The 23,376-nt window shown below is 40.8% G+C and overlaps 1 protein-coding gene across 1 annotated transcript in view; it reads right to left on the reverse strand.

Annotated features, from left to right (window-relative positions):
* The window catches only part of STAB2 (stabilin 2), a 98,038-nt gene that overhangs the window by 16,150 nt on the left and 58,512 nt on the right, over nt 1–23,376 (reverse strand). Inside the window, exons 37-56 of the mRNA XM_062589474.1 lie at nt 22,229–22,324; nt 21,494–21,689; nt 20,694–20,789; nt 19,667–19,712; nt 17,787–17,863; nt 16,086–16,211; nt 15,498–15,571; nt 13,702–13,773; nt 10,972–11,091; nt 9,932–9,979; nt 8,697–8,780; nt 8,447–8,593; nt 7,923–8,054; nt 7,493–7,552; nt 6,837–7,013; nt 6,666–6,755; nt 5,677–5,823; nt 4,123–4,179; nt 2,799–2,922; nt 1,018–1,167 (exon numbers count right to left, since the gene is read on the reverse strand). Coding sequence (XP_062445458.1) covers nt 1,018–1,167; nt 2,799–2,922; nt 4,123–4,179; nt 5,677–5,823; nt 6,666–6,755; nt 6,837–7,013; nt 7,493–7,552; nt 7,923–8,054; nt 8,447–8,593; nt 8,697–8,780; nt 9,932–9,979; nt 10,972–11,091; nt 13,702–13,773; nt 15,498–15,571; nt 16,086–16,211; nt 17,787–17,863; nt 19,667–19,712; nt 20,694–20,789; nt 21,494–21,689; nt 22,229–22,324 — 2,119 coding nt within the window. The remainder of the gene's footprint in view (nt 1–1,017; nt 1,168–2,798; nt 2,923–4,122; nt 4,180–5,676; nt 5,824–6,665; nt 6,756–6,836; nt 7,014–7,492; nt 7,553–7,922; nt 8,055–8,446; nt 8,594–8,696; nt 8,781–9,931; nt 9,980–10,971; nt 11,092–13,701; nt 13,774–15,497; nt 15,572–16,085; nt 16,212–17,786; nt 17,864–19,666; nt 19,713–20,693; nt 20,790–21,493; nt 21,690–22,228; nt 22,325–23,376) is intronic.

Genomic DNA, 23,376 nt, shown 5'->3' on the forward strand with positions numbered 1-23,376 from the left:
GCTCTGTGTGTTGCAACAAAATAGCATCATTTTTTTCCTTAATGTTGTTGTTTATATAGAAAAATAATGTGGGATTTGGTGAAATTCTAAGTTTGTGAAAGCCTGGTGCTGCTGAAATGGAGTTCTACCCTCTGGCTTCTATTCACTTAGTTCAAATACTTTGTTTATGGCTAGGATAAGCATGCATTAAAAATAAGGGGCTATAACACTTTCCTCAAAAAGGAAGTACCATTAATCTGGGTTTCAGATTAATGAACAGCTCATGTGGAGTTTATGCTATGGTGTGTGGTAAAATGGATGAAGTGCAGATAAATACAGTTCTGAGTGCTGAAATCTGGTGCCTTGACCCTGCTCTAAGGCTATCCAGCCTACACCCCATAACTTCATGTGCTCATGGGCACTATCAGTGTGTGCGGTGTTAGGATGGATGAGTTAAGACTGCAGCTTGCCATCAGAAAGTCTTATACTGGGGAAAACATTTAAATTCAAAGGGTGACATTGACCCCTGTGAGGAAACATGAGGCTTGTTCCATCTAGGTTACATTTACAACATAGCAAAGGAGGTTATGTGAGCATCTTCTGGGCTGGTGTCCCTCTTCACAGACTATCTTCAACTTATCTTTTCTTCATTGGCTGTCTCCTCCTACGTTCCTCTATAAACCACATTGCTAAAATACTGTTTTGCCATTTACTGGGACAGGATATAAGGCTGTGCTGTAGCTGAAAAGATGTGTTGACTAAGGCTCTGTATTTGATGTTTGCGTATTGTATACAAGTAACAGGAGGAGCCCTGCACTGAGGGCTGACTAAAGTCTCTGTCCTCACCACCTTCTCTTCCTCCCTTTTGTGGATCTCTCCTCTGAGACTTTGTGCCATCTCTCTGTGTAAGGAAGAGTTCGGGAGAAATGTTAGTGATGAAATGGAGAAGCTTTGCTTAGTCTACTGAAAAAAACAACCACGGACAAAATAGTTTGGGCTTGCAAAGGGAAACAGTATAGAAGTGAAACTTAAACATACGTCTGCAGTCAGAGCCATATCTGCCTGGCAAACACAGCTCACATGAAGTCCCATTGAAGCCGCTGTCACAGTCACACTCTCCTGTCCCTGAGTACCCATCATCACAGGAGCCGTGGTTATTGCAAGGAGTCTCTGGCCCTCCTGGGCAAGCTGAAAGTTTATAAAAAGTGGCTGATGAACTAAAGTGCATGTTTTTGTTATTACCATTTGTTATGCTGTAAAGGCCTTGAACAGTGAAATGCTTATGAATGCATCTCTGCTAGGCAGAGATATATAATACTCCTTATAATATTCACTGCACAAAAGCAGTTGTGATGCTTCTGAGTGCAATTTCATGCTCCTAATGCCTTCAGATGCTTTTATAAATTGTAGTAGAAAGATGTAGTGGACTCTTCCAGCTCTGGGAATTAAGAACTGTTATCTAGAGCTTGCTTATTCTGACCCTTGAGAGAGATGTATGTGCCATCAGCAATCCCTAGCTCATGCTCTGATCAGGTCCACCTGCATGTCTACACACCAGCACACTGCTGATGTGAGACCTGATTACCCTGGGCTGGGAGGTGTCGGGGCAGGCAGGGCAGCTCAGGCTGGCCAAAAATGTTTGGGATCAGTATGTGTGCAGTTCTTGCTTGTGAAATCTGGAAAAAGAGGGAGCTGGCAGGGCTAAGCATGCTCAGACCAGTCTGCTAGCTGATACCTACACTGGGATCTCCCTAAGCACTGCTGCTGCTCAGGGCCCAAACTGTAGCTGGGCTGCCCTTGATAACAAGGAGGCAAATCACTTTGGTCATCAGTTCAGCTGGCCTGATACTGCACTGTTGCATGCCTCCCTTCTCAAAATATCACATATTCAGGGTCTCAGTGTGGCATGTCACCTGAATGGAGCTGAGGAAAATCAAAGGGAACAACTGACTGATTGAAGCTCCTCAGACACAGCACACATGGATACAGCTAACAGGTTGGGAGAGTTGGACCTACATGAGCTGATGAGTGCCTTAATGCTGTTCCCCTGTAGTGCTGGCATTTGAAGTTCATACTCATTTAAATTAGGAGCTAACTGGGAGGATTTGCTGCATTTCCTCACAGAACCACAACTGTGCCCAATGATTTAGGAGCCCAGAGTTCATTAGTATCTGTTAACAAACAGCTGGGGATAAAAATCTCCCAAGTGCTCTCATGCTTGCTTAGAACTATATTGGGCAATGTCTGAGCTTACCAGTGGCATGTGCACTTGCAGATGAGTGAGGAATGCTAAAGCATGTGTTTAGTATGTTTTGATGTTGCTACCTTCAGGCTGATTTTTTTTTTGTTTGTTTTCAAAGGACTTTCAGCTGGTGACTGATTAAGACTCTCTAGGTATGTTTACAATACAGCAATCTCTACTCTTTTTAATATTCACTTGGTTCAGTACTACCATGGAGTTTAAAACTTGCTGTAAACATGTGAAAAAGATTATTTGGAGTAAAATATCAGTAATACTTTTTGTGTACTTTAGTTCTTGCAACAGAACTCGTTTTGCAGATGGTCTCTATTAATGTCTCTTATTACAGATAACATAGTTCAGGTTTCCATAGCTCCTGTTTCCAGGCCCATTTCTCCTGCATAGACCATGCTAATTCTGGATACGAATGCAGTAATTAATGCAGGGATACATTCCTCCCTGCTGCTCCCTATCCTCTGTTTGAACTATTGAGTCTAAGGAGCAGTGGCCTTCCTTTTCTGTCAGCTTTCCTGTTAGCTGGGTATTAAGAGGACACAAACTTGCAGCAGGAAAATCCTACCTTGGCAGTCTCGTCCAAAGTAACCCTTGCAGCACTTTGTGGTATGGATCACCATTGAACAGTTTCTGCGGCAGCCGTCTCTCCGGAGCCCGTAGGATTCATATGTACATCTGTGAATCCCTTCCTGGGTGTTACATGGTCCAACATGGAAAGGGAGAGAAACACAGCAAGATGAGTGATCTGTGAAGTTTTAAAATTTTTTTTTCTCACTGTATTATTGTTGATGTAGGCTGAATTAAACTGTTGTTGCTTGAAAGCCCCAGCTGCTCACTTAGCATCTGATAAGCTGCTTGTTTTTCCAGGAAAAGCAAATTTTTTTTAATGTAACAGGCAGTAATTTATGGATGTTTCAGCATCTACTACCTAAATCTCTGAGCTGTCCGCATGCCAGAAGTGGGAATATTGGAGAGGGGCAAAGCAATTCTGGGGATGTGGGGATACACCAAAGTAAGCTATTTCTTAAGGTGAGCCAGAGCGAGCAGCTGACAAATATTTACACTTGGCTATGGATATCTTTCTGGAAGGCAAACTGATAAATGGAAAAGATTTAAGCTCTTCTAGCCTCCTGTCCCAATGAAAGAAGGCTCAAGCAGCTTCATTCTGTTTTGGTCTTTGATCCATAATGATTGGGGCTGAGCAAAAGCAGTGGCCCCCGATTACCTTCCTGCTAAGGGAAAGCCAGGAAACTAATTCCAAAAGCAGCAACTGAACATCTGAGGGATGTTCAGTGAGGAGCTGAGATCACTGTGGCTAGGGAACAGGGGACCCAGATCCCTGGGTAACAGGACCTATTACTTCCTCTGCTCATAGATCAGCTTGTTGAATTATAACAACTAGTTTCAAAGCTAATTTTATTGCTGGGAAGAGTCACAATACTGATGATACCTGTAGTTGCCCAGGATTTGTGTTTCTTAGGACCTGATGTAAGTAAAAAGCTGTCTGAGGCGTCCATGGATGCTATGAGTGGTCAGGATTTTTTCTGATGTGTGAAAAGTGCAGATATGAGACCATCACCTTTCTTTTTTGTTCTTGACTTCCTGAGCACCATAAATGAGGATGGAGGGGTGGTTTCAAAGTCAGCTGAAGCACCTGCTTCAGTGGATGTGATGTGAACATCTGACAAGATTCCCCCATAACCAGGATGTATATGCTCACCAAGGGAAAACTTTGGCCCAGAGTTTTTATGGCTTCATTTAACTGTGTGGTTTCATTGTTCAGAGTTCCCCCCCTTTTTTGGTCAAATAAACTTACTCTAGTTTGTGATTATATGAAGTACAGAGACCAGCAAGCTGGACGCTTTAAATGCAAGATTTTAATGTATTACCTTTGGTTTTGTCCCTGGAGGGCACTTAGAATTACTGTAACAGCTAACACAATGCCCCTGTTGTAGAAAACAGAGAAAAAACAAACAAACTTATATGAAAAATAACAAAAGGCTATTTGGAATGGTCAAGAGTGTGTGTTTACATGAGCAGTAAATATGAGCAGAAAAGAATGTGGACTTAGTATTCTTAATACAGATGATAAGAACTTTGAAGAAAGAGTAAAGGAAAATGACAACGAAATAGTTGCATTGAGTTGAAGTGAAATGTAAGAAATGAGATTTGCATCAGAATAAATGGAAGGAGGAATTTGCTGCCAGTTTAACACTTGTGGAAAGGAGATGGTGGACAGTCTCCAAACAAGTATCAACACAGGGCAAACCAGATTTGGAAGTTTAATTTGGAATACTGAAAAAGGGTTAATTGTCAGAAAGTGCTGATCACGTGTAGAAATAATAGCTGTTTCACTTCATTTAACAAACCATGACACAAAATGTATCTTGTGCAAACATGATATACAAAAGTTCTGCTTGAGACTGACTAAATGAAAGCATTTGTTTCATCTAGGTACACACATGCGTGCACACACACACACATAAATACAAATATATAAAATTGAAATAAATTTGGTCCTGAAACAATTTCAAATTGTTCCATTTGAAAATACTGGAATCAACAGAATTATCAGAAACAAAAACATTAGTTGGGGAGGGAAGGAAGATGCAAAGCTGATCAGTCACTGAACCTGAGAGGGAAGTCACATTTTTACTGCAAATACTTTGGTTCTAGCATCAAGCACCCCTTCTCCAAAAAATCAAGTCAGTTGGGTACTCTGCATCAGTGATGAATTCCAGAAAGCTCCCTTCTCATTCTGGATACCAACATAGTCCTTGCTGATACTGTATGGATGTCTTGTGTGTACTGTGAGTGTCTAGAAATCTATGGATTTCAAAACTTCCTATTTACAGGACATGTACAGGAAATTTCCCTCATACTGAGAAAGCATATTCAGATGCCTTAAAACATATTTCTGTGAAAGCAGATATGTGAGACAACTAGCACCTGGTTTACAGGCTAGGTAACTGTTTTGTGTTCTTAATGCTTTGTATAACTGGGATAGATAATACCCTTCCTTTGTAAGAGGGAACTTTATATAAAGTCTGTATGACCAAATACATAGGGTGAATATGCATTATTCAAAAGTACACGGGAAAAATCCATGCTTGCATTGTAATGTACTGTTCTGGCCTGGGAAGAAATATCTCTGGTCAGAGCTAGCTAAGTTACTTTCAAATGGAGACTACTTATCCCCTGTGTTCCTTAGCACTGATACAAGATTATCTCTGTACATCTTTTAGGCACAGCACTGCATTTGTTTTTAACTTGTGCTTTAGATGGTGTGGCAAATATGAAGCAGCAGATGAAGGCAGCTTGAAATGATAGGACTTAATCTCCATAGTGATGAAGCTATTTCGAGTGTTATCCCTGGATTCTGTAAGGATAGGGTTTGGCCCACAAGCCATGCCTTAACCAGGGGTCAAAAATGCCAGACTGACCGGGAAATCCACAGTGAAAAAGCTGTCACAGCGGCCCCCGAGGCTGGGGTCCATCAGCAGGCAGTCAATGCCGTATGCGATACCTCCATCAAACTCCAGTTGCCGCTGCACTATTTTACACCGCCTGTCATTCAGGAAAAGGGCACCCTAAAAGATGAGACAAGAGGAAAGGTATAACAAATCGGGACCCAGTTTTCCTTGGGGTCAAACTGAAGCTAGATGCTGAATGGGAATTAGGAATTACTCTCCCTCTATAGGGAAGCTCCCAATATGAAATGGTGTGTCAAATTATCCTATTGGTAACACTGATGGCTGCAGGAGCTGGAAATCAATTTTGGGACCTCTTGCAACTCAGGGTCCTGTAACATCACAGATGGCAGATCCTTTTTTCTCCTAGAGCACAAAGCACACCTACGCTACACCTGTTGGTTTGTCTTATGCATATTTTAATTTGGCCTCACTTTGAGGTGGATACTAGCTAGAGGAAATGTAGGTTATGATCCAGTAATTCTGCACAGAAAAACATGCTGTTGTTCTGTTTTACCTGATTCTGCACACACCTGCATGTTAGTGTGTAAGTACTTACAAACTAGAGTTTGTAGACAGATGCTGCATTCATGAGGTTGCTCCCAAATCCAGGTTCATCTTACAGTTTTGCATTGCGTATTTTGTTGAGGGAAAAGCTTGAATATACTGGTGTTTGTCTTTTGAGGTAACTGAGAGCTATTTTGAACAAATGACATCTTACAGCAGGGAAAATGATGGCTCCAAAAAGTCTTACAAACGGTCTTATTTACCAGTCTAGCCTGCTGAATCATTTGGAGTGGCTGACCCAGATTTGGGAGCCGTTAGCATGGACTGGCAAAGATCAAATAATTTTTGTTGCCGCTGACCCCTTCTGGCAGCTCTGCATAGGCATAGTGAAGTCTGCCTGAGTAGATTCTGCTGCCAGGGCTAAGGGTAAACATGATGGAAAGGCAAATACTTACAACCTCCCTGTTATCCCCACAGCTAACACTGAGGTTGGAGCCCTGCAAGGTTTTCAATAAGCTGTAGCGGGGGAGCTGGTAGGCCAACACCTGGGAAGAAAATAGAAGAGATGTGTGTTTGGTCTTCTGCATCTTAGCTTTGGCAACACTTCTAAAAATCAAAGGCTTTACCTTTGCATCTCGGATGATGTGGAATTTGAGGTACTGCACCAGTTTGTCTGTATTGGACTTTTTGAACAGGAAGTCCCGTTGTTCCTGTGGGAGGCCTCTGATAGCTGCATCCGTGGGCCAGAAGAGCGTGACAGGTTTGTGAATGGGATCGTTAATCAGACTGAGCATGTTGTTATTCTGCAACATTGGCAAAAACAAACAAACAAAAAACAAAACAAGGAGGGGTGGAACTAACTGCCCCTCTAAAATGACATTGACCCTAAATTGTCCTGGTCAATGGCTGCAAGTGCCACGACTTTAAAAACTGGATGCTTGAGTTGAGCTGCTGAAGTGCTGTTGCATGGCCCAATTCTCAAAAGTGTTTTAGTACCCAAGACTTCCCACTAAAAATCAGGCTGCAGGCACAGCTTTGGTCTCAAAGTTGTGCTTAGGTCAAACTCGGAGCAGAGCTGGGAGAAGACAGGTCACGGCAAGTCTGTTTGATGTCCCCTATGGGACCTGGACTGCATGAAGACCAGGTTTGTCACATACCTTGTTGCAAGCCCTCTGATTTACTGAGCACCATCCTGTCAGTGATGCTGTGGGCCAAGTCTGTCCTTTTGTCCAAAAAAGTGTTTAAAACCTGTGCCTGATGGCTGACGATCCGTTAGTCTTACCTCTAGCAAGTTGCTGAACAGGATGTATCCATGTTTGGCTGCAACCATTTTGAGGCTTTCCTGTAAAGAAGGAAATATGCTAATAAATACATTATATGGGCATTTAAAAAAGAACAAAGAATATATTAGCTTGCTTTCCCCTGTTAAGTCACTGTTATGAAATCAAAGATACTGTAAAAGCCCTGTGTAGAAGTCCTCTTATACTGTTCTTAGAATAAATAAAATTCTTGAATTAATTTTAAATATACAAGCATTTATTCAGCAATGTTAAATTATTCTTATATAAGGGTTTATAGCATCACTGCTGTGAGAGAGTGTGTGTGTGAGAGAGAGAGTGACATATATCTACCAGTAAATGTGGAAAAACTCCCAAGATAAGAATGGTGCATTCTGAGTGCTTCAGAAAGCATTTGTAATGAGTTGTACATACCTTCCTATTGCCTGAGGGAAAATCTTGAATCTGCGGTGGGACCAGAACTTGATTTATGACATGGATCACACCATTTGTGCCAACGGCATCACTGGATATAATTTCAGCTTTATTGTTCAAGTACACAGTGTTCTGTAAGGTAACAAAAAAATTTTTGTGGGAGAGTGAAGCTGATGCCAAATTTCTTTGATATAGTGAGCTTACTCACTGCTTTCTTTGCAACAAGGAATAGCCCTAGTTTTAATAAGTCAGCCCTTGCCCTTTCAAACTCCGGTCATGCTCATAAATATGCAGTCAGAGGACAAAATAACTCGTATCAAAGTAGGGATCATGCAACTACAGTCTTAGCATAGCAAATACGAAGCATTCGTTTTTTATCTGAATGGGCAATTTAAAATTCTATTTATTTACTTTTAAAAATTCTATTTATTCACTTTTGTATGTCAAATAAGGAAGGGGATTTTCCTGATTTTTAAAAAGCTAAAAGCTTTATTCTGGTTGCTACTTCTTTATTGCTCTCTTACCTGAGAATAGCTGATCTGTATAGGGTCCCCATGGAGAGAAGTGACGTTTGCAATTGTTGTCAGGTCATTGTACAATAGACTGGCACAACCCACCATATGGTACCGAAGGATTTGAGCCATTGTTCCCCTGGCAAGCCAATCCTTAACCTACAACAGAAAGCGGAGGAGTTGCAAAGCATGTGAGCAAGGCATCGCAATCCAAAAACTTGGGGATGGCTTGAAGAAAGCCTGTGGCTGCTTTCCTACTTACTCGTGAGTCAGTGTTTAATACATTTGTGCGAGGTACAAATAGAGTGAAAGGGCCGGGGCCTGCAATATCTCTGATAGACAAGGCCTGGAAAATTTAAGAGACAAAGCAGTAATGAGTTGTTAATGCAAGTAACTTCACCTAGTGAACAGACAGAGCATGGGGCAACTTGACAAATGAGAAATGGTGATTGCAGCTCGAGTACTGCTGCACGCTCGGTTTATTTTCTGAAATATAAGAGTGAGAGAAACACTTTTCTACTGGGTAGACTTTCTTTCACAATCTTATCTCTTACCACTGTATGCAAATATAAGATGGAGGATTTTTCTGTTTGCTCTTTCAGCTTAAAGTCAAATCTTCATTTTCTGCACAATAATAAACAGGAGAGTAAAGGGGAAAGCTCTTGACCAATTCTAAGTGTAAGAAAGGTGAAGAGTGCTATTCCCTCCTGAGCAAGGGAGAATGGAAAACCCTTTCATCCTGCAATATTCAAAAGTGAATACATGTGTTTGTGCATCTGTTTACCTGATATAGGGTTGTGTGTACCTAGCTGTGGATTTATTACTATTTGAGGTATAAATTGACCTGGGGTATTGCAGGCACTTTACAATGACCATTGACAATCTAAAATAAGGAATGTTCTGGTAAAGTGAGATAAAGTCATCTATCTACCATGGTAGCAGAATTCAAACTAGAATATGGGTCTGTGTACTTGCAGGTCAACACAGAAATTTGTGCCGTTCCGATGCATGTGAGTACACAGAGATTTATTGTTGCTGTTCTCTAAAAGGCAGTCAGAAATAGAGGAACGTGTCAGCTGTCCTGCAACACGTAGCAGCATCCTGGGAATGTTTCAGAGGGATGACTGAAAATAGCATGTCAGACTGGACAGGCCTTGGGGTGGTGTGTGTGTGTGTGAAGATGATAGAGAAGATAGCTGTTCACATCAGAATTTGAAAGACAGAAATGCTAGAAGATCTCAGACAGTGAATGGGCAAAGGCTTCAATTTTATGCCTGTCATGGAGGCCTTGAGTTTCCCTGGGGTCTTGGTCTTAATTATTACTTCTCTAGAGATTTTTTTTTTAACAGCAGTTAATAGCAGAGTGATTGGTGATCCCAGTCCAATCTTAATTAACTTGAAGGATGTTGGGTACACACTGAATCTCTACCTGCTTGCCCTGATGCCCTCAAGAGAAAAAAGGAACACCCCCCAAAACCAAACTCCCAAGGTTCTTACCTCCAGGTGAAAATAAAACCTAGATGTTCTAGAGTCCCTGAGAAGTTCCTGCAACCAAGAACAAGACTATGTAACAGTACTGCAAATGTGGAGCAAAGTCTGTGGAATACAAATGCAACACTTGGAAAAGTGAGAAGTTTCATGACAGGATTTTTTGGCTTAGAAAAAAAAAGCTATCTGCCTGCACTGTTCCTGTTGTTCTTTTCTTACCTTACTCTATCAAAGAACAACCTTCTTTGAAGTCTAAAAATACTAGTATTACCTCCCTAATATTGCTTTCATAACAACCATCCATCAGTTTAGTTTTTCTTTTCCTCTTGAAGTCATCTTTTTATTAAGAAGATGCCATGAAACAAGCCCATAACTGGATTGTCAGTACTGGAAAATGGAAGCTGTTACAGAAAAATGCATTTTTCTATTTTTTTGTGTACCAAAGATATTGTAATGGAAAGTTGTATTAGGAAAGATTTTTTTTTTTTTTTAATGTGGGTGCCAATCTTGAAGTACTTTCAAAGGGTCTGATTTTTGAAGCAAAATGCTATGTTCTGAAAATCAAGTTTTCAATGTGTTTCAACTTTAAGTTGCCAGCTTTAAGTTGTCACTATAAATCACTGAAAACTACACTTTCCAGTGTAGTCTTTGGTTTATAGTGCCAATTGGTGTTGTATGAAAGACTATATGTACAATCACGCTTCTCATACCGCAACCATTATACCTCTGTGGATACAATACCTGGTATAAAATAATTGTTCTTGAACATGACCCTGAGCAACATGATCTAACTATGAAGTTGGCTTTACCTTGAGCAGGATGTTGGCCAGACTACTTGTAGGAGTCCCCTTGAACTAAATTATCCCCTGATTCTTTGGTGGTTATGGCTATTTTACAATTTCCATTCTTGTATTCTTGGACAGAGATAAATCAGTAAATCTATCCTAGAATTTGCACTTATCAAGGACAAAATTGGCATGTTTTAACAGACAATTATTAAATAACAATCTGAAGAACAATTGGGGCAGTAAACACAAGTAATGCCTTACCTGGAAAATATTGCCTCGACATTTAAATCCATCCCCAATGTAGTTACGTTTGCAGGTGCAGGTCCTTTCTGTCAGCTCAGTGTCATTACAGATTGCAAATTCACTGCAGCCTCCATTATTCTTGTAAGATCAAAATTTAAAATACCTTAATGCTGCATTTCTGAATGTACAAAACAAATCTAGTTCACTATTACTTTTTTTTTTTTTCAGACTTGAAGAACTTAATCCCACCAAATTTTTGAAACTAGATCTTGTTGAAACTTCTGACAATATATATTCTTGCAAACAGGAAAAAAAGCATTTAAGGTTAATTAAAACAAACAACTCTCCTTTTATCCATGGGACAGATTTTGACTCCTTCTTTACAGTTTTAGTTCACTGTCTTATTTGATCTAAAAAATTTCCAGGCAAGTCTTATTCTGGGCCTCAGGGATATGATTCTTAGGCGCTTTGTTGAGGCAGTATTGACTTACAAGGAAGGAAACTATCTATGGCTGTAAATCACGTCAGTGTTGCCAAGAACGTGGATTTCCAGAGCTGCTATTCTTTGATAGCCCAGGCCAGCTAGCAATACTATCATGTATGCTCTCCTCTAAAACATCTCCCACCCTCCCCTTGGTGGATCACTAGTACAGCCTTGGGTTTGGAGCAGCTGTGATTGTCTCACCTGAGTGCACATCTTTGGAGACCTCTGTGGGCTGACGGAGTGCTCTTCCCTACCCAGGAGCAACAGACTGGAGTTCAGGGCTCTTCAAGTCACAAATGAGATAGTCGGCACCTCAGTTTACAAATAAGCTTGTTGCCTGGGCTTGTGAGGGAATTGGGGGAAAAACTGAGAAAACATCTTGTTTTCTCTCCATGTACTCATTTCTCTTCACCAGCGAGTCATCTTTAGGATCTTTTATTATGGGCCCTGGGTAGGAGCAAGAGCTCCCTTTGGAGCTGTCAGCAGGGCCTAACTTGAAAGGCCATAGTGAGTCCTGGCCATAAGTAGTGGGTTTGGATTTACTTGCTATTTATTTGACTAGGTCTAGGTGGATTGCTGGCAATCTTGTATTCATCACAGCTTCCCGCAAAGCTTTGCTGCCCAAAGGTCTCGCCATGGCAAAGCCAGATGAGACTCTGGTCCGTCAGTGACACTTCTCAAAACCACCTTTTTTACGGTAACTAGCCAGGTGGAAGAGCTAGAACAAAACAATGGAAAGCAGCAGCTCATAATTTTGAGCTTCTGTTCCTCCATCTTCTGTCTTCAGTGCCCTTGCTCTTCCATCTCTGCAACCTTTTAAAGTTAGATGAAGTCTGTTGGCAGCCCAGGCTGGTAGGGTGAGAGTTACTGTCTGTGCTCAAAGCACACAGAAAAGTGGGTATGTCCCTGCTTCAGCCTACCAAAAATTAGAGCAACGTGGCTAACATAAAGCACCACGTTACTGCAAACCACATATTTGCACCATCTGAGCTATTTCATGCAAAAACAAATGTGGCTAATTCTCAGTCTGTAGTGCTAAGTGAAGGATGCGATGGCAAATGCCACAGGGAATCTGGATTTGCTTATGGTGGAGAGAAAGAAGGGAAATGGTTTCTATGAAGAATAATTTTATTTTTTTCTCAAGTAAGGCTTTCATTCCCTTCCCCCCGCCCAGCTCTGTCATCTTTGCTTTGCTGTGTTGTGGGTAACCCTACTCTGTGCTGCAGCTTTCAACACAGCTATGGTATACAATGTGTGCACAAGGATACATTGGGAAATTCCCCTGAGAGCAGCCTGCGCACGGTTGTAGGAGCTGTTTTCAATTGCTTAGTGGGATCATTGCCTCAGGTGAGCATGTAAGCTGGGACCACTGACAAAAACATCTGCTTCAGTCATCCTAGATGTGCTCAGGCCCCATGGTAACTCTTTGCTTGTGGAATGGATTTCATTAGTAATAACCTGGCAACATGAGGACTTGATACTCTAATTTGACTATAAATAGTTCAGGGGATGTAGATGTTGACCTCTGATCATGTGTTTCTTTCAGGCTGTGCAGATGTAATTTCAAATAACATGCAAGGACTGATTTTTCTGGCCCTCCCCCAGCTTCTTATATTGTCATTAAATTGAATTTTTGACCTATGATAGACTCTTCTCTTGGTTCTTAAACTCCTGACTCCTCCAACAGCTAGAACTGGCCGCTAAGAGACAACAATTTAAACCTTTGATTTTTGTGGCATTATCATTTTTGGCATTACTACTTTGTGTAATAGATTGCATTTCTCCTCTGCTTTATCATTAGAATCATGATCTTTAATTGTGTCTTGTCAAACCCCCCTGCATTTCTTCTCATCAACTAAAATGCTGGTAAGCCCTTTAGGTCTCAAACACAAATTTAGATAGTAGCTTTTTGTATGAATTCTAGCAATGACAAAAAATCTGCTGAGAAGACATGACTTGCATTTAACTACTACAGACTAGGGTCTGTTTCTCTAGATTTGATTTGAAGTTGTTTTTCTGACTCAATGATGAGTCAGAGTCCTGACTTGTATTACATCCAGGCTGTGATTCAAGAAAAGCCCTGGTTGCATGCTTAGTTTCTAGAACAGTGACAGCGCTAAAGCATATACTGAAATAAGGATGGGCTTGCCTAACTCTTTGATTATGGGCAGAGGGGGTAATTCTCATACGTGAGTTTGGATTGCACACCAAACCCCAAAATGTAATAGTTAGAACTTAAATGTTTCCTTAAAAATGACACTTACCTGTGAACACAGACTGATATATGTGCATCTTTTACCATCTCCAGAATATCCCTTCAAGCAATTACATGTTGCCTATAAAGTGAAAATACGAAATATGTATACATGGAAAGGTGACAGTTTCTGATAGGCTCTATCTGCTCTTTCCCTGCCTATCCATCTTGCTTTCTCCCTTCCCTGGCCTGGCTGTTCTGTTTATTTGAAACCACCCCTTCCACCTCCCTGCACTACTACCCTTCTTGTGTAACTGGCTAAAAGTCTAAATTGTTTCCCTTGCTTCACTTTCATTGGTTGATATTCCTCTAAACTAAAAAAAAAACAGTTGAAATAACTCTATAAACACCTCTACAAAACACAGTTGTCCTGATGTTGCTACTCAGCTTCCCATTCAGTGGCAATACATTCAATGCTTATGTTATGATTACTCTTTTTCGTACTTGCAGTTTTCATGCTGATTAACACAGCTACAAAGAAATGATTTCTCCTCCCTTTCAATTCACTGCTTAATGGGACTCAGTTTAGAATCCACATTTAATATGTAGAAGATGAAATTTTTGGAGGAGATTTCTGCAGCAGAAACAAAAACTGCTAGGCAGTATAATAGCAATATTTTGTAAATCTGGATGACTCAAACTCCTTGAGAAAGCATATGAATTTCTAGCACAGAAGTTAGGCTGTGTAGTGATGGGATTTTATAATGGCAGTTATTACTACTCTTGTGTTACGTGTATTTCCATGAGTGAGGAAGTATACATAATCGTACTGTAGCTACTACTTCTATCACCAGTGACCACGTCAGGAAGAGAATAACCACCCCTCATCCTGTCCAGAGGGATGGGGAATGAGTAAGCAGCTCTACGCTCCCATCAGAAATGTGCTGACTTGCAAACGACAATCAAGGCACAGGGATAATTAATCAGTATCAGCAACAAGAGCTGACAGGGAATATGCCCTGCCCTATCCTCTTCCCTGGGCAACTGGAAGGCAGGATCCAGACTGACTCCTGGTCTGTGTTTTTTTTTTTTTTTTTTTTTTTTTTTTCCTTGCTCCTTAAGAAACACTGCTCTGCAGTCCTTGTTGGGGGATTACAGTCCTGCTAATAGCCAGGGATGATAATAAGTGCCGCAATTAGGGAGTTCAGCTTCTTTGGGAACTGTTATAAAAATAGAAACAGTAATCTGAAATGTGACTGCCTGGGCCAATTTTTCTCCTCTTCCCTTTAAGTCTTTTTCACTTTTCTTTTTTTTCCTGTTTCTTTGGAGAGTATGTGGTATTTTGTCATCATGGTCACAGAATGTTGAGACTGAATGACTATATGAGAATTATGATTCAGCCTGTTTTGTCTCTCTGTGAATGTATTTGAGCAATGCTGGGAGAAGGGCTATTTTGAAATGAAATTTTTCCACAGACAGTTTCTATAACAATAAAGGAAACATTATTTGATAATACTTTCAAACTGACAGGTTTTCACATTAAAAAAAAAAAAAAAAAACAAAAAAAAAAAACACCCTCCAGAAGGAGAAAAACACTATTGTATTGAGTTTGAAACATCATAACATTGTTTGCCTCTACATTTTTTGGATTTGTTCTACCAAATCTTTTTTTCAAGTTTATGTCCCCATTTCTCTCCTCAATGCTCCCCCACTCAAGAGTGCATTTTTGAGGGAAGCATACACTTCAGAATTTTTGTTGATGCAAAACCTAGTTTTCCATTTAAAAGAAAGTTCAGATGGGGAAGTTTTTACCCAACCGGAAACGATCAGTCTGGTCCCATTTATTTGCATTGATGGAGTACTCACTTGATTGGGTCCAGTCTGTGTGCATTCAGCATTTCTATCACAGCCACCATTGTTCTCTAGACAAGGGTTGATTTCTTTATAAAACAGAAGCAAGAGCAAAAAGAGTGACTTATCTCCCTTCTTGGGTTCTCAGAAGAAAAGCATATCGGGCATGCAGATTATGACAACCATGAATCAATGAGACTGTCTTAGCTATTTGATGCCTCAATCTGAGCCTTGTAGTTGCCTTGGTAAAGGCTAAAACCTTGCAGTTAGTGTTTTTAGAATGGTATGTGGGGAGGTGTGGTACCAGACTCTTTCAGTCTGCAATGGTCAGAGCAGCATAGATGTATCACACTGTCACTGACCGGGCTATCTCTGCTGAGAGGCAGGTCTGCCTTATTAGCTTTGGTGCTATACTGTACTGCTACAGATCCAGTTTGCCAAGTCATATCTGCCACATGGTGTTGCAGGCAAGAATGTTGATATGCCTTTGACATAGTATCGAAACTACAATCCTGTGCCTTAAATGGATCATATTCCATCTACAGGACAATGCACTCCTGTAACTTCCCTCCCTGTGATATACAAGAGATCGTGAATGCTCACCAATGCAGACTATTCCGTCTCCAGTGTACCCAGCCTTGCAAATGCAGACTCTATTTCCAGGTGTTGTTTTTCTACATTCTGCTTTGGCAGAGCAGCCACCATTGCTGGTCTCACAAGCATCAATAGCTGAACAGTGACAAAAATCCAAATGAAACCAATACGTTTAAATAATTTTTCTCTTCAGATTAAGTCTTCTCTATCTTTTAAAGGTATGTGCTGACATTTTCTGAACAAGGAACCTTTCTGATTTAAGAGTCCATAGATGTCACTAGTGCTAGATATTTATTTCTTACTGATTCCAAGAGGAAAAGGTGAGAAGTGTGGAAGATAAGAATTCATCCAGGATTGGCTCTCACTAATCTCCCATCTTCCCATTCTGCACATTCTAACTGCAGCAGTGAAGAAGGGTATTTCACATTCTTCATTAGGTTAGAAGGGTGTTTGAAGCTTTCCCTCAGTTTGCCCCTTTTCTGCACACAGATCAAATGGCCTCCCCTTACAGGAGGTCTGAAGTCTAATACCACTTGGCCCTCCTGTGACAAAAGGTCCTGGTTGGATGAGGAATGAGGGACAGAGAAACAGAGCCTGTAAATCTTGTTTCTGCAGTTCTTGGATTATTCAAACACAAACTTGTGCCATTTCTGCAATTCTAGATAAGTCAGAGGCTTGCAAATTAACCTTGCTTAATTACCAAGAGAGCAGGATAGGGGCCTTTTCTGATCTCCTGCATTAATTAAACAAGCTCAAACATTGCTTTCATTTTTTTTCCCCCCAAATGACTCCAAATTCCTGTTTCAGCAGCTAGGCACCAGGGCGATTACTTGTCCTGTAATCCTTTTTGCACAGAATTCATATGGTACAGGGGAATAAGGGTGAGTGCAGCGGCACTATAAGAGGTCTTTGTCACCCAGGACCTCATGCATATGATGGGTTTCCCAACAGGAGATTAAACTGGTTTTTAGCTTGATTTGTGCCAGAAGAGAAAAGCAAAGCAGGCAGAGTGAGGGGGTGTTAAGATCTTGTATGAAGACCCTGCTAGCCATTGTTATTAGACAAATACGCTCCTTTCCCCAAGAGCATTAGTATTTTAATCAATTAAGGATTAGGTAAAGCAACTATAAAAATTAATTACAATCACTGCAGCAGGAAGGCTACTTTGTAAATCTGGATATCCCATGCGCTCAGAAGAACACCTAGGATAAGCTGCTAATGCCCATTTCTGAGGTTTGTGGTCTAAAGATGATGATGTCATCCCAGAAATCTATGCAAGTTCAGAAAGCTGACAGTGTAACAGGACTATATAGCTTCCAATAGCTGGAAGTGCTATTGTACCCTGAATTGGCCCTGTTTTGTCCTCTGTTTGGCTTTGTTGGAAATGGAGACAAATACAAAATTTGTTGGAAATGGAGACAAACACAGGCGTCATTACTCAAAAAATGGGGCCTAGGTTGTGTTCAGTATCTTCCCTGGTCTCTGATCTCCCTCAGCACAATACCTCGCAACCTGGAGATTTGGAGTAGTTTGTTTGCTGTGAACCTGCACCTGTTGCACTCTATTCAATTTGAGCTATCTGGCAGCAATTCCTGTTTGCTAACTGATGTATAGGGAAGTGCTCATCTCTTAACAGCTTCTCTGTCTCACTATGACCACAGACTGCTTCGAGCACATTCTTTCAAAAGGTAGGAAACAAAGTCCACTTGCCTGCACAGAAGGTCCCGTTGCCCTTGAACCCAGCTGCACACTTGCAATAGGCGGTGCCATTTGGTAGAAGGAGGCAGCTAGAAAAGTGAAAGGAGGGAAGTGACGTAAGGGAAAGAAAGTAGTCAGGTCTCTGGTACAGTCCTCGCTGTGCACTGTTTTGAAGAACTAGGAGGTATTTAATCTTAAGGTATGATGTACTTAAAACCATTAAAATGCACCGGGATCAAACTTTCAGAATGCATTTCGAATGTTTTAAGTACTGAAAAGTATGCATTGGGCATGGAAGTGTTATATCTTCTCACATAGAATACCAAAGTTGTGTGCCTGCTAAGCCAAAAACTGTGTAGAAATTTTTTTGTATACACATGTAATTTATTGAGGAAGACAGGAATGGTGGCCAGACTTCTGGGTGCCCCAGATTAAAGTCTGTTTTTCTGGAAAGTTTGTATACAAGTGTGGATTTACTGCTTCATAAACGCTGGTAAATACAAGGACTGCTTCCTGCTTTTATCATGTGACAACGCCACAAAATATCGAGTACAATCCCACTCTTCCCCTACATCTGTCATGCCTGTGCCTAGTCCCATTGTATACATGAATGTGGCTGTGGATGAGTAAGAATCTGCTTTTACTATCAGAAACTAAATCTTGACCCCAAGCAAGTGTGGGATCCCATTAAGTACATCTGAAGGTAGAATTTTTTTTCCAAGAAGCCTGGTGAAATATCACTGCTATGAACTACAGGTCATATAAGGAAAGACAGAGAATTATATCCTGGAAAGGGCTTTTGTCTCTGATTTCCCTGCTCCTGTAAAGCTGCCAAAAATAAGGCAATGTTCCAACCATCTTTCCTTGTTTTTCTGGCGTCTCAGTTACAGAAATCTTGCTGTCTGGTCAACAAGTGAATGAGTGCACTCAGTAAATGGCTGACTTGGGGATAACTTATTTCTTTGAAAATTGATTTCAGTCTCATTGTTGATGTATTTTTTTGCACATTTTGATGTGAGGAGAAAGGAGACATTCTTGTCAAATGCAGCTTTTGCTGTAGTCCCTAGTGCTGATGGTTTTTCTTAGCTATGTTTGTGGTGATGGTCGGGGGCAAGCAGAAGGGAAGGTAAAAACCCACTTCAGAAATCCACCTTTGTGACCAGTCTTGCCCTGTCCACCTGTTCTCTTTAGTGCTGCAGATTCTATTTTGTTGTATACTGCATTTTAGGACTTATCTCACCTTTTTCTTTCCACAGCATCCCATTTATTTCCCCTTTTAACATGCACATTTTGAACTTTTCAACCTGGTCCATGAATATTGTATGGACACTGTGAAATGGTGCCAGCCTCCAGAAAATCAGGAAGCATTGCAAGTTGTCAAAGTTTCAGACACTTCAGGAGGGAGTTAGTAACCTGTGTGCAGCTTGCAGAAATGTGGGCTCTACCGGCAGCCTCAGGAAAAGCTGAAGGTGGCAACTGCCCCAGCAGGCACTGGTGGTCTTGCACCTGCTTTTCCCATGCTTGAGCACTGGAAAGGCAGGCCTGCTGATGCTATAGGAAAATCAAGGTATGCATAGTGGCAGCAAAGTCAGAGGAGACATCTTTAACAGCATAAGTCACAGCCTGTATCCTTCCCTTCTATGTCAGCAGCAGGAGTAGCAATCCCTATTCTCTAAGACTTTCCCCTGTGTTTCTGTCTCAGCTCTGCCCCTTCTGCCTCATTCCTACTGCAGGAGTGTCCTGACACTTTCACTGCCCTTATTCTTGGGGCATAAAATTTCAGTGTTATCTGGGCTGTGGATTATCTTGCTGAAAAGTAAGATTGCTTTTTGCCTTGCAAAGGGTCCCCTTTCTCTTCCCCACTCCTCCAAATAAGTGGATTTCATACATACTTAGCACTGGTATGGCATGAGGTATTACATGCATCATCTTTGATTTCTGCAACACACAAAAAAAGAAAAACAAAAAACAGGGATCAGAGCCTTTCAGGTCAATGTCTTTCCAAGTCTGTTGCTCTTCTATTACAGAATCTCTCCCAAGAAAGAGAGTCCTCCCTTTAGATAAATGACTCCCTCTGTACAAATCATTGAGTACCATTAAAAGTCTGCTGTGAGGAAGAGGCATGCCATCATATTAGTAGGAAAGCATTGCACCTATATTTATTTATATTTACTCTGAGTCTTCCCTGTGGGGATTAATTATATAAGCTTAAATTTTTTTAAAGGAACTGAATGTTGTTCAGATCTCATTGAAGTTCCATCATGTTAACTATAAAGTTACTTTCAGTACTGTTTTACCCTGAGCAAATTTAAAACAGATATTGAATACTATTGTTAGTGTGTTTAAAAAACTAAAATATAAAATTAGTGTATAATATTAATACTATTTATATAAAATTAGTTTTGAAATAGGTATTAAATATTTTATATGATAACTTAATTAGTTATAGGAGCCATATTAAATCAACAAACTGATTTACTTGGCAATTTTTATTGTATTAATGAGAATATAAATTAATATTCAATGTTGTATAGCTAAATTAACTTACTGGAACACTTGAGAGGCTTTTGATCTGAGGATCAAAATGTGCTAGGAAATCCTGCTCTGCAAAATATACATTCTTAACAAATGTGATATTCCTTTGGGACAGCGTGTGACACATCTAGATAATTAGCCAAGTAATGCATTTAAGTCTCATCTCTAGTAACTCATTTGGCTTTCTATTAGTATGCTATTCAATTCCTTGAGTACAGGCCTGAGTATACCAGTGTTTCACCCTTACTTCTTTGTGTGTGGGAAACCGCTGGATATCTGGTAGCCCTGGTGGACCTCCTGTACCAGGATCTGGTCATGGCTGCAGTTCTAGCATGTCCTGAAATGCTCACTTCCTTCCCCAGAGAAAGGCGAGGTGTTACTCACCGCTCTCGCATGTCACTCCTCTCCAGCCAATGTCACATTCGCAGGTGCCATCCCCATCAATCCCGCTGTTGCATTTCCCATGGACACAAGTGCACACTGGGGAGAGGTGGGGAAGAAATCACTTGCACTACATGGGATAACAGTGTGCGCACAGCAAGTCAGTGATGGAAAGGGCAGGAAAACAGCTCAAAGGTATTCTGTTTATTGCATATTCTGCCAGTGTGCTCTAAACTGTTTAGAGAAATGTTTCTTTGGCCTGCTTCCTACAGAATAAATCTAAATTTGAAAACTTATACCTATCTTTCCTCTATTCCCCAATAAAATAACTGAAAATTGTATTTTAACAGGAAAACTTTGGTGGAAAAAAATAGTATTAAAAAGAATTATTCACACTGAATGTTGTTCCAAAGCTGTAATATGCAAGGCTAGTGGGCACTGTCTGTAAGCAAAGAGTTCTCTGGACAAGGGAAAGAAAATACCATATTGGGGAAAGAAAAGGAATTAATGAGAGGCCTTTTATTCCAAGACGTAGCTTTCTAGGATCGAGAATGGACAGTTAGAAGAACTAAAGGAAAGGTTTATACCTTTCCCTTGGAGAACTAACGAGGGACCTTCCCCAAGTCAAGTGGAAAATTGAAGGAAAACATCATGTTTTTAAACTTGAATGTGTAGGTTGCTAACTAGTGACTTAATTTTAAATCTTGCAATACTTGGCATTTTTCTTAAAGCTTCAGCTACCACTAGTGACACAACTGACAAGATTAGCAAAGGTGCCTGTGTGGCTTGGAGGCACTCAGTACCTTGATTGCAATTGTAGCCGTATTTGCCTTCGACGCAGCTTTCACAGGCTGTGCCAACAAACCCTTCTCCACAGTCACATGTGCCCGTGCCATTGATGCCATCCATGCAGATGCCATTCCCAAAGCAGGCATTCCCTGCTTTCCCAGGACAGGGCTGGCATTGCTGCCCAAAGAAACCTGCACAGCACTCCCTCGTCTGAAAACAAAGAAATACCATCCTGGAGGTCAGAATCAGGGTACCAGAGGCTTCCACTCATCCAAGTGTGCCAGAAAGCACACACCAGGGGGATGTAGTCTCTTGAGCACATATGAACCTGGGATCTTTTTTTGCAATGCTTCAGCAATAATGTCTGCTCTGCTTGGCCTTGCTTGTCACTGTGGCCAGGCTCTGACTGCCAGCCTGAGTCTTGGTGCAACTCAGGTGCCCTCCACTGCCCCAGGGAACAGTTGAGGGAATGCTACAGTGAAGGGCTGCGTTGCCCTTCTTTAACTGCTGCTCCCTCTGCTATCTTGGCTCCCCACTATTCCACCACTGCAATGATCAGCAGGCTTTAACACCCAGTGTATGCTAGGTGTTGAAGCTGGCCAAATAAAAGGCCTATAAATATATTTGCCAGGAACTGGCTTATATCTACTGCATGTACAGTGACTTACTACAAGGAGAGTGAGGGTCACGGATGGAGGTTCCTGGATTTTACTGCAATACAAATAGTAGTAACGATGCTGAATACTCACAATGACGGTTTTTGCACATTTAGGCTGGCATCCAATCTGGATGGTGTACAGTCTCCTGTTGTTTTCAGAGAGGACACAATATTTCTTCTCCCCTACCTGAACAGAAATCAGAAAAACAGCTATGAGTTTGTGTAATATTGATCAGTTACTTAAAAAAGATTTTTAAGTGCATGTTAACTTTATGCACGGCATGCTTTGTCTGGGTCATATGTTCACAATGAAATCTAAGGATATAGTCTTAGAAATAAAAAAGCACCAGCTAAAATGATTTTTGCTAAATATATATATATGTATATATATAGTCAGTTCAGCTCAGTGCCCTATGGCATTTAAAAGATGCCTCTAATATTGCCTTTGCTTGGAAATGAACAGAAAGTTTTCTGCAATTTTAAATAAAAATTGTTTCTTTTCTTTCTGACATATTTCTTGTTCTTCCTAATTCTACTTGGAAATCTGAGTGCCAAAATACTGCAAACATAGCTGTTGCTAGACTTTATTTGAAGTCTGGACACAACTCAAAGTCTGCTTTTCAAAGATTTCAAGCCTCATTGTACACCTGTCAGGAGATTCAGATAAGGCATCCAGATGCTCGTTACAAATGAAATGTTAATGTTTGACTTTTACTTATGAGTACTTTAGCTGCAGTTTGCCAGCCAATTATTTTAATGGAGTGGTAGAAACTTGATCGCTTTTGGAATCCTATTATTGACATAATTAGTTTAATTAAAGGATGGTTAAAAAGCAAAATATGCTGTATGGTCCCATCAGAGGGACTTAGAGGAATTTAGACAGCAAGAGACTCTAGGTCTCATCATGGTTGACAGGGACACATTAAACATCCATAGCTCTTGTATGTTGGACCAGGATACCTGAAGTCTTAGTGTCCAGGTCTTCTTGTGACCCTAAACCACAGCACTGCTAGCGCCAGGCTGAGTTTGCCCTTCTGTACACCTATTGCCATAGGGCAAAAAATAGCTTCAGTAATTCCTCCTGTAGCAAACACACTCCAGACTATGCTTAAGGTCTCTTACAGTTTTGTACAGTAGAGGTAACATTTTTGGTTGGAGGAGCCTTCAGGTGCCTCAATGCACCTAGTGACTAGCCTGTAAAGATAGTTTTATCTTTGAGCTGCTCTTGATTCTGCTTCC

The sequence above is a fragment of the Rhea pennata genome, chromosome 1 (assembly GCF_028389875.1).
Source record: "Rhea pennata isolate bPtePen1 chromosome 1, bPtePen1.pri, whole genome shotgun sequence".
NCBI classification, from domain to species: Eukaryota; Metazoa; Chordata; class Aves; order Rheiformes; family Rheidae; genus Rhea; species Rhea pennata.